This window comes from Plecotus auritus, assembly GCF_963455305.1.
Source record: "Plecotus auritus genome assembly, chromosome: 4".
Classification (NCBI taxonomy): Eukaryota; Metazoa; Chordata; class Mammalia; order Chiroptera; family Vespertilionidae; genus Plecotus; species Plecotus auritus.
Window position 1 is genome coordinate 170,914,095 of NC_137775.1, and position 11,485 is coordinate 170,925,579.

The 11,485-nt window shown below is 38.9% G+C and overlaps 1 protein-coding gene across 1 annotated transcript; it reads left to right on the forward strand.

The window, feature by feature from the left end:
* Positions 1–10,093: 10,093 nt before the first annotated feature.
* Positions 10,094–11,011, forward strand: LOC308246200 (mitochondrial fission factor-like; the record flags this gene model as incomplete). The annotated part of the gene is given in 2 exon segments (XM_080664165.1): positions 10,094–10,683; positions 10,686–11,011. Coding segments are annotated over 2 exon segments (651 nt in total). The 5' UTR covers positions 10,094–10,358.
* Between the last annotated feature and the right edge of the window lie 474 nt (positions 11,012–11,485).

Consider the following 11,485-nt stretch of genomic DNA (forward strand, 5'->3'; position numbering starts at 1 on the left):
TGAAACAAATGGGCATCTATGTGTGTGTGTGTGTGTGTGTGTGTGTGTGTGTGTGTGTGTGTGTGTGAGAGAGAGAGAGAGAGAGAGAGAGAGAGAGAGAGAGAGAGAGAAAAGAAAAAGAAAAAAACTCAACCCATACCTTGTACCACATATAAAAATTAATTCAAACTAGACTATAAAGCTAAATGTTAAAACTAAAACTATGAAACATTTAGAGTAGAAAACTTTTGTGACCTGAGTTAAGCAAAGATTTCTTAAATATAACACCAAAAGCATGATCTATAAAAGGAAAAAAAAGGTAAGTTGAAATTCATTAAATTAAGAAATTTTGCTTTTCTAAGACATTATGCCATAAAGGAAAAAGCATACATCAGAGTAGGAGAAACATTTCCAAAATATAAATCTGATAAAGGACTTGTATCTAGAACATATAAAGAACTGTTAAAACTCAATAATAAGGAAACACAATAGTAAACGGGTAAGTGGTTTAAACAGACACTTTGGCCCTCGCCGTTTGGCTCAGTGGATAGAGCATGGGCCTAAGGACCAAAGGGTCCCAGGTTCAACTCCGAGAGCCCTGCCGGGACCCTGGTTGGGGCACATGCAGAAGGCAACCAATTGATGTGTTCCTCTCACATTGATATTTATCTCTGTCTTTCCCTCTCTCTTCCACTCTCTCTGAAAATCAATGGAAAAACATCCTTGGGTGAAAATTAAAAACAAAAAACAAACAAAATAAATAAATAGACACCTTGCCAAAGAAGGTACACAGACAGCAAATAAACACATGAAAAGATGCTCAAAATTGTTAGTCATTAGGGAAATGAAAATGACTAAACATGTATTTGAATGGTGACAATTAAAAGACTGGCAAGGGCCAAGTATTGGTGAGAATGTGGGATGCTTGCACAATGCTAGTGAGATTGTAAAATGGCACATCCATTTTGTAAAACAATTTGACACTTTCTTAAAAACGTAAAAAGTCATCTATATAACCCAGATATTCCATACCTAAGTATTTACACAAGATAAACTAAACATATGTCTACACCAGTGGTCGGCAAACTCATTAGTCAACAGAGCGGCAAACCGCGACTCGTGAGCCGCATGTGGCTTGCGAGCCGCAGTTTGCCAACCACTGGTCTACACAAAGACATACATGGTTGCTTATAACAACTTTATCTATAATAGACAAAACTACAAATGGCCCAAATATCCATTAACAGATGAATTGATAAATTCCATACAATGCAATACTACTCAGTAATAAAAGGAAGGAGTTATTGATACACTCTACTACATGGATGGATCTCCAAATAATTACAATGCATGAAAGAAGCCAGACAAAACTAATGCATACTGTATGATTCAGTTTATAGAAAATTATAGAAATTGCAAGCTAATCTATAGTGATTTAAAAAAGAAATAGATCCATGGTTGGGAGACTATAGGGAAAGAGAGATTACAAAGAGACAAAATTTTTGGATTGATGGATGTGCTCATTATCTTGATTATAGTAATGGTTTTACAGGTATATTCATATGTCAAAAAGCATCAGATCATACACTTTAAGTATGTGTAGTTTGTCTTATGTAAATTATGCCACAATAAGGTTGTAAAAACAACCAAAGAATGAAAACATGAAAAGAGCTTTGCATAGTACAATATTGACTGATAATATTTCATGAACAGAGAAAGATGTGTTTAGGTGCATCCCTCTGCACCTAAGGTCCTATAAAAATATTCTAAATTAAAAAATCATGCTTGACTAGAAGATCTGCTCAATGCTTTCAATTATGGTGTCTCAGCACCAGAGAGAATCTACTGCACTAGTCATTCAGTGCTAGTTAACCTTATTATGATTATAGGAGAAATGATCTGCCTTAAGATGCAAGCATAAAAACTATAACCTAAAAAAAAATCAAAGCAATTATTGGTGTCATGTACAGCTAAATTTTGGAGAGACTTTAATAGTGTTTTAAGAACAAGACTTAGACTCAGCAAATTGAGATTTTGATAATTTATCTACCATGACCAAGCTGAATGACACTGCCAAAGTTAGTCTGGCACCAGTCCTGTCTCCTTATGATCTACTTCAAAGGATTTTTACATCAATAAATAAGATATCAAGCGAGTTTTACTCCTTTTTGGAGTTAAAAAAATATATATCATCTCTTACTCCAGGCCCCTATTGAATTATCCATTTTAAACGCATGTCGAAAGGAACCATATTGCTCTATGGATATTCTCTCTCTCTCTCTCTCTCTCTCTCTCTCTCTCTCTCTCTCTCTCTCTCTATCACACACACACACACACACACACACACACACACACACACACACACGATATTCAGGCACAGACATCCGTAATGAGTGCACTGTATTAGAAGATCCTCCTAATACTCTTAGGATGGGGACAACTTTAGAAAATAGAAAATTCATGAACAATGATCATCTGTTTCCATCATTTTAATCAAATTCTAAGCTAAAATATGACATGGTAAGGATATTCAAGCCTAGGAGGAAACACTGTAAAAGAAAGCAGCAACTGAATTGCCCTGCACATATTGAAGCACATTCAGCGGGTGCCCCTAAGGAATGAAAGGTGGAAAGAGAGTTCAATTTATGGTCCTACTCAAAATTACTTAGAAAAAGCTCTTCAGAGACCCTTTCTTAGAAAGAGAAGGTTATTAATTCCAGGGTAACACTGAGTCTGGATCAAACAGAAAAATGTCACTATTCCATAGTAGAATATCCTACTAGACTATAATCAGTGGTCACAGAATACCTGAACTCTTTCCCAAGAAGCAAAAAATAGCTTGCAGACTGTGGTTCATACATGACGGTAGTTTTCTTCCCGAGGTGAAAACATTGATCTATCGTGATCACTCATAAACACTGGAGTTTCAAAGAGAATTGCTTTCCATTTCAGCTTTGCTATTAACTTTACATACAACTTTACACAAATTTCAGGCTTTTCATACCTCTTGCTTTTTATAAAATTGCAACCATCTATCTTTAAAGATTAACACAAATTGTTAGCTCTTTACCACCAATATATGTTAAAAGTATTTTAAGCTTATAAAAAGAAATATGTCACTAACTTTCAAAAGACATAGCTAAAGAGATGGAACTCTACTGATGAAAAATATTAAAGTGAACTATTTTTCAATATTTGTTTGATTGGAGGCTATTTGAAATGTATAGCTTGAAGTAGTAAAATAATTTTGAGTCACTGCAATCTTACGCGGATTGACATGTCAAAAGCTTCATTAATAGAAACCTTGTATGGTTGTCATCAGAAGATTGCAAAGTGACATGCTTTCCAAAGATCAGATCAGCAATCACACTGGGTATTATATTGTGTGCATAATACACTGTGTGTTCTGTTATGTGACGTTACAGTATCATTTTATGAAATTCCATGTAAAAAATACCTTGACTTTAGGTAAGATTAACTCAATTTTTCCTACAGTACTAAATATAAGTGGATTTTACAGAACAGTAATCCTAATTATGTTTTTCATTCTGCAAGGGGGAAAAAAGGTTTATTCTCCAATAGGCCTTTTTAATTTACAGTTAGCTGACTGAAATGCATGCAAATGGAAATAAAACTGCAGCCCTGGGACATTCTAAAACATGACACATGAGGTTGCTAAGGTAACCCACCAGGAGGCTGTCTTGGCATCTCCTGGAATAAAATGGGAAGAAAACATTATAGTGAACAGATGGGGGATGGGGATCTTCAGGGCCCGGTTATATAATAAAAGTGTTGCAAGAAACTACAGCTCCATGGAAATGGTTCCAAACAAAAAGAAAAAGGAACAAAGTCTATCTCTTACATTTTCAATGTTTAAATTGGGCCAGATTTACAATTCACAAGAGGGGTTTAAAGTATTTTAAATATTATTTACGTGGAATAATTTAAAGCCACTATGTGATCATAGTTATCAATTTTTATACTTACAAAAAATGCAACAGGGGGCGCTAGTCGGTTTGACTCAGTGGATAGAGCATGGGCCTGTGGACTGAAGGGTCCCAGGTTTGATTCCAGTCAAGGGCACATGCCTGAGTTGCGGGCTCCATCCCCAGTAGGGGGGTGTGCAGAAGGTGACCAATCGATGATTCTCTCTCATCATTGATGTTTCTACCTCTCCCTCTCCCTTCCTCTCTGAAATCAATAAAAATAAAAATATATTTAAAAAATTCAACAATGGTATACAACTAAATCTCAAGGTGCAAGAGTGAAGCTAACTTTGTAATATTTTGCTGTTTTGGCTGGTCTTGGGGCAGCATCAGAGTTGGCCTAAGAAAATATTCTCAAAAGACACCATCCCCAAGGTAACAATGAAAGAAAGAAAAGCGGACACGAACAGTCATTCCACTTTAGCTCATTGTTACTGTTACATTTATCCCTGTATTATTTTAGAATTACAAAGCGTTCCTTTGATAGAGGAGTTGTTTCCTTGCATTTCACAATGCGGCTGTTTCTATTAAACACACACAAAACGCTTTCATTTCCTTTCTTTGAAGAGCTGATTCTAACATAAGGTTGTTCTATAAATAGTCTGAGTCTCCTTGGCCTGTCCTTAGTCATTTTTTCATTTCTCCTCTGTCCCTGGAGATTGAATAAAGACTCTCTGAGCTGGTGAAGGACAAACATGAATCAGGCCACTTTGGTGTGCTGTGTGAGAGCCCTTGTGGCTGTCACAGCTGACTCAAATTTAAGAATTCCACATGCAAGCAAAAAACTCCAATAGGAAAGAGAATTAGAAAACAACACCAACACTATTTTATTTGAGATGTTTATAAACTTAATTACTGCTTTTTTTTTTCATTACATAAAAATACAGAATTTGCTTCATTGGGAATATTGCCCATAATAAGATACTGGAATCTTTGATTCTGTGTTCTAGATGGCAGTAATCCAATCATTTAAATTTAAATTATCAGGACTGATTATTTTATGCTGTGTGTTTATTCATAATAAAGTTATTTTGCTGTTTCGATGCAGTGGAGACCTTAAAGCACAACCTTCCTTTTACGAGATTACTTTCGTTTCAATACTTAGGCAACTACAGACCTCCATTCAGTCATGTGACTTTTTCTTAAAATCTTTCAATGTTTCTCATCACCTATAGAGTGGGAGTCTCCTTACTATAATTCATGGAGCCCTTCTCAATTAAGCGCCTAGGTTTCTGTTTATGCACATTAGGCTCCAGCCTCAAGACCTTTTCATTGTCTCTGAACATATGAGGGTATCTACTTTTCTCTTTCGGGCATATCTGCTTCTCTGCAAACTTGCTTTGAGCGAGCTCACAAGTCACATCTTCTGTGAAATAATGCATGCTCTTCTTCTCTCCTAAGGCAGGTGGCTTTTTTTCTCTTGTCTCCTGTGGCACTTTGCATTTATCTAATGCAATGTGTATCACATTGTCCTGTATTTTAGAACTCTATGGAGAGTGCGGTGTTCCTCTTGAAAACAGAGATTTCTTCTTAATCCTTTTGGATCACTGGTACCTACAAAGTCTCCAGCACATAGTAGGCAAACAACAAATGTTTTCTGAACATTGAACAAACTGTTTCATTTATAGTGTGAAGAATGGGCTCACAACTAGTTGATTCCTAAACTTTGAATTCGATCAGTCACCTAGTGAAGTAGGTCTAGGGTTGAAACAGGCATTGCAGGTGTTTCTGAAATCTGAGTTTGGGAATTGAGATATAGACTATTGAAGAGTATTTCACATGCACCACAAAAGCTTTCTAACAGAAAAAATGGTTAAATTGAGGGGTAACCTGAAAATGGAGATAGTTTCCAACAAATGGCTGATCTAATTCATTTTAAGAATATACAGCATAATGCAGTATAGATCCTTACCGTTGAGTTTAAAATGTAATCTGCTGCTGAGACCAGTTTGGCTCAGTGGATAGAGCGTCGGCCTGCGGACTGAAAGGTCCCGGGTTCGATTCCGGTCAAGGGCATGTACCTTGGTTGCGGGCACATCCTCAGTGGGGGGTGTGCAGGAGGCAGCTGATCGATGTTTCTCTCTCATCGATGTTTCTAGCTCTCTATCCCTCTCCCTTCCTCTCTGTGAAATATCAATAAAATATATTTTTAAAAAAATAAAATAAAATAAAATGTAATCTGCCTTCAATTTTATTTTTAAACTAGAGGCCCAGTGCATGAAATTTGTGCAGGGGGGGTGTGTCCCTCAGCCCAGCCTGCACCCTCTCCAATCTGGGACCCCTCGAGGAATGTCCGACTGCCCGTTTAGGCTAGATCCCAGTGGGATCGGACCTAAACGGGCAGTCGGACATCCCTCTCACAATCCAGGACTGCTGGCTCCCAACTGCTTGCCTGCCTGCCTTCCTGATTGCCCCTAACCGCTTCTGCCTGCTAGCCTGATCACCCCCTAACCACTCCCCTGCCAGCCTGATTGATGCCTAACTGCTCCCCTGCCAGCCTGTTTGCCCCTAACTGCCCTCCCCTGCAGGCCTGGTCCCTCCCAACTGCCCTCCCCTGCTGACCATCTTGTGGTGGCCATCTTGTGTCCACATGGGGGCAGTCATCTTTGATCACATGGGGGCAGCCATCTTGTGTGTTAGAGTGATGGTCAATTTGCATATTATTCTTTTATTAGATAGGATAGAGGCCTGGTGCACGGGTGGGGGCCAGCTGGTTAGCTCTGAAGGGTGTCCCAGACCAGAGTGGGGGTTCCCTTGGGGCATGGGGCGGCCTGGGTGAGGGGCCTGTGGTGGTTTGCAGGCCAGCCACGCCCCCTGGCGACCCAAGCGGAGGCCCTGGTATCTGGGGTTTATTTATCTTCTATAATTGAAACTTTGTAGCCTTGAGCGGAGGCCAAGGCAGGCCAGGGCTGTGGAAAGCTTGGCTTTCTCCATCGCCGGGGGCAACTCAAGCCTCCTGCTCTCTCCAGCTCCATGGCTGCTGCCATTTTTGTTGGGATTTATCTATCTTCTATAATTGAAACTTTGTAGCCTTGAGCAGAGACCTGGCCGGCCAGGTTGTACAGGAAGCTTGGCTTCCTCCATGACCGGGGAAACCCAAGTCTCCTGCTCACTCCGTGGCCGCAGCCATCTTGGTTGGGTTAATTTGCATACTCGCTCCTGATTGGCTGGTGGGCATGGCTTGTGGGTGTAGCAGAGGTATGGTCAATTTGCATATTACTCTTTTATTAGAAAGGAAAGTGATGTCTCTAACATTTTGGAGAGCAAGTTATAAGATCATATGCTTACAATCTTCAATAGATAGCAGCTCCATCTTTTTAAGGTCATAATACCATCCTTGTAACATTCAAACATGTCAGACCAAGGAACCCTAGAGTTCCTGCAGTGAGAATTTTAGAATTCTTTGTATTTGAGAAAAATGAGAGAGAAAAGTTTTTAAAAAATAAGTGCCAAGTATACAAAAAAACAACACTGCAGTGCTCATATCATAGAATGAGGTCTTTGCTGATTGGGAAAGAAACACTGGGCAAAAAGTTACCACAGTTATTGGCTATATTTCAAATTGTGAAATCATTTCATTAAACCAAGCTTTTTTAAAGACTTAGATAGTAGATGCTTATATACTTCAGTTTATCTATTCCTAAAATTACTCATTTTGCTAATGTGTCCCAAGGGTCCCTAAGGATCCCATGGAAGAGTGGGAATGAGTGAGTGAAGGAGATGGAAGCTGAGTGGGCTTCTCTCCAGTCTCCTCTGCTTATCAGCCTTTGGGGATTATAACTGACCTCTCAGCTATCCACATAGTATATGGTGTCAGGCCTGTATAATCACAGACTACACCAACTTCTCAGCAGGATGAGCTCATACGTACTAGCCTGTGATTCTCACTCCATCTCACATGTCACTACCAGCTCTCAAATAGGGAAGGAACATCTCCTGAGTCACACATTCTTTGCTTGGTTCTGATGTCGCCTTGCCTTAACTCTTGCTATCACCTCAAGGTGCAGTACACTCCCATCCCAGTCCCAATCAATCACTGACCAGAATTATTTCATGGTGGACAGATCACCTGGACCACAATGTCACCAAATTTACATTGTGCCAGTTAGACTTCTGCTTCTCATAGGGCTCTATCATTAACCACAATAGCCACATCCATGATTTCTCTCCAAGCCATTCAGATGACATGCAGGTAGTTACTTACTGCAAGATCCAGCTCTGCAGCTGTATTCATATTTCTGCCCTAACACGTTGGATCTCTACTTCCTCTTTTTTTTTTTTTTTTTGTCAGTCTGAAATGCTAGGACCTCAGCAAATATTATTATTAAGTCTGCATGTGCTAGGACATGATTATATCCTGACTAACTCATGAACTCATTGGGAAACTAATGCATTATCTTTTACTGAGTTCTAAGTCTTGCTGGGAAATAAACAGTCTCATCATTTAAGTACAAAATCTTTAAAGATAGAGAGTTGCCCGTTGATCTCCTGGGTACTTCCATTCAAAGAAATCTTTGCCTGTATAGTAAAAACAGTCCTTCTAACTCACCTTTAGGAATTCAGATTATTTACCCCAAAAAAGTAGCATAGAGAAGGGATTCTCCTCATACAGAAAGAACATCCTTTCTAAGAGAAAACACACTCTGAATATAAAAGAATTGTCCCAATTTTGGTTGGTTATTGTTTTGTACTTTTAAAATGTTTATACCTTTCTTACATGCTTTTGTTTTTTAATTCAACTGGTTGGTTGAGGTAATTATGAGATTATCAGACTAAACTGGAGACAAGGAGAATAGAGAAAGAGAAATAGCAGAAATAGAAAAGAAACAAGAAACAAGAATATAATTTAAAAATAATTTTTCCATAATTATTTGCTCAAAAACCTTTAAAATCTGAAAAACAAGAGAGCCTAGGGTCAGAGGACACCCAGATACTTGTAAGTGTGATATTTCTCTATGTTACAGATTTCAGAAAGTCATGGGGGAAAAGTAGCCGTGAAAACATCTGAAGAGCTACTTTATTTGCTTTCCTTTCTTGCTCTACTTCTATGGTCCTCTGAAGACTAATGCTGTAACCTCCCGTCTGCTTTGATTTCAGAGCTATAACACTAAAGGATAAGTGTGCATGTAAGTTAATCCTACGGAACATCAATTTCTATTTGTAAAATTCACTAGAATTTGGCAATTATCCCAGTAATTTGTTGAAGATAGGAAAAAATCTTTAGCAACTTTGCTTGAGTGAAGACTAAGAATTTAAAAAGCCAATGCTATAAAATAAACATAGTTTTAATATCACAACCAATTATTTCTCCATAATAGCTACATAAATATATATGTGTTCATTTAGTGATGACATTATAAAAAATTAAGTATCTTCAATTCTTGATTAAAAAGCAATGTAAACATTGCTTCCAAATTTGGTACAAAGGAAACATATAGAGGTGTGTATGCTCAGTAGTAGTAGTAGTAGTAGTAGTAGTAACAAAACAGTGATCACAGCTACAGACATCATGTCCTAAAGAGAATTTGGTCAGAAAAATACTCAAAAACCCAGTATCAATCTTATAAGTTGAAACTTATTAATAAGGATAATAGTTAACTAATATTTGTTAAGCATCATGGGCCATTCACTGTGCTTAACATTCATCGCAATTATAGTATTTCATTCAATCCTCATAAATTCCTATGAGGTAGACAGTGAAAGGGAAAAATTAATAGCTGTATCTGTGCTTTTTTTTCTCAAGTTTTAGGGACGCCTGAGTCAACCCTTAGTCAACTCTCCTTTGAATAATTATTAATTCCAATGGGTTAAATCTGAAAAGGAAGACACGTCAATTGAGCCATCAGCTGTTAAAGTGTTTATACATTTTTCAGAGACACCCTGTATCTCACAAAATTTATAGTAAAATAGGTTACTAGAAAGAAGATAAGTGAGAATCTAGCCAAGAACTATTTATTGGACCAGACACTCGATTTATTGTCCAGAGCAAGTAATGAATAATCTATATTTGATGAGTAGCAAATTTTCTGAAGATTGGAGCTAATTATGAGCACCTGAGGTGACTGTGTGTCTAAATAAAGAAAAAACAGGCGTGTCTGCCGGCCCGCTGCGGGCCACTCCCACCGGTGTTTTGCCAGGGCGCCTCCGTGCGCTCGGCCAACGGCCTCCGAGAGCGCCCACCTGAGCCCCCAGGAGCCGGCGGGCGACGGCCCTCGCCGGGGACCCTCCAGCGGGCCCAGGGGGACAGAAGGGGCTCTATATCCAGCACGTGCACACTGAAGCAAGTTAAAGGATTTACTATGAAGCACACAAGCAGACAGTGCCAAGTAGCAAGTTGTAGTGGGTACACATTTAGTGAGTGGGGCAGCATTTCCTTCTCCCACTGCTGCCGAGATGGCGGAAATTAGTCGAATTCAATATGAAATGGAATACACCGAAGGTATTAGTCAGCGAATGAGGGTCCCGGAAAAATTAAAGGTAGCACCACCAAATGCTGACCTGGAACAAGAATTCCAAGGAGTTCCAAATGCCAGTGTGATTATGCAGGTTCCAGAGAGGATTGTCGTAGCAGGAAACAATGAAGACATTCCATTTTCAAGGCTAGGAGATCTTGACCTCATTCAGTCAACTTCTTTAAAACCTCTGGCACTAAAAACACCACCTCGTGTACTTACACTAAGTGAAAGACCACTAGATATTCTGGATTTAGAAAGACCTCCTTCAACCCCCAAAATGCAGAAATCCGTGCAGTTGGCAGGCTAAAAAGAGAGCAGGGCTCTATGAGTGAAAATGCTGTTCGCCAAAATGGACAGCTGGTCAGAACTGATTCCATGTATGGCATTTCAAATATAGATGCAACAGTTGAAGGAACTGCTGATGACATGAATGTTGTAGATGCAGTTTCATTAAGACGACAGATAATCAAATTAAATCGACGTCTACAACTTCTAGAAGAGAACAAAGAACGTGCTAAAAGAGAAATGGTCATGTATTCAATTATGGTAGCATTCTGGCTGCTTAATAGCTGGCTCTGGTTTCGCTGCTAGAGTAACCTCAGCTCTCAAAAAATACTGTCTCAACAGCTGGAAATATAAAGAATTTGCAAACTTCTTCGTTTCTGTGTTTGCATTGAATATGCCATTTTATAGTCCACGCCCTGAAAATGTGCTTCTTCCAGAAGGGAAGGTGAAAGACTCATGTTTGCAGAGGTAAAGGTATATTCTGTCACTTAGCTGTATTCCCTTGTAACTAGTCCTGCAATAACGCCTACTTAAAATTCTCTCTTTGCATGTTGTGTAAATAAGCTCTGATTTGGTTTTTTAAAGGAATTTTTTGCCACATCAGTTTGCACAAGGAATTCTCTGAATGAGGGAGGGTAGGGAATAGATTTAGAAAAGTATCTGTAAAAGAAAAATCCTTGACTTTGATCTGTTTCCCAAACATTGTTAAACAGTTTTGTTAATAGACATGCTCGCATCTACATTCAGCATTAACACATCTGAAAGTCATGGTCTGGTGTT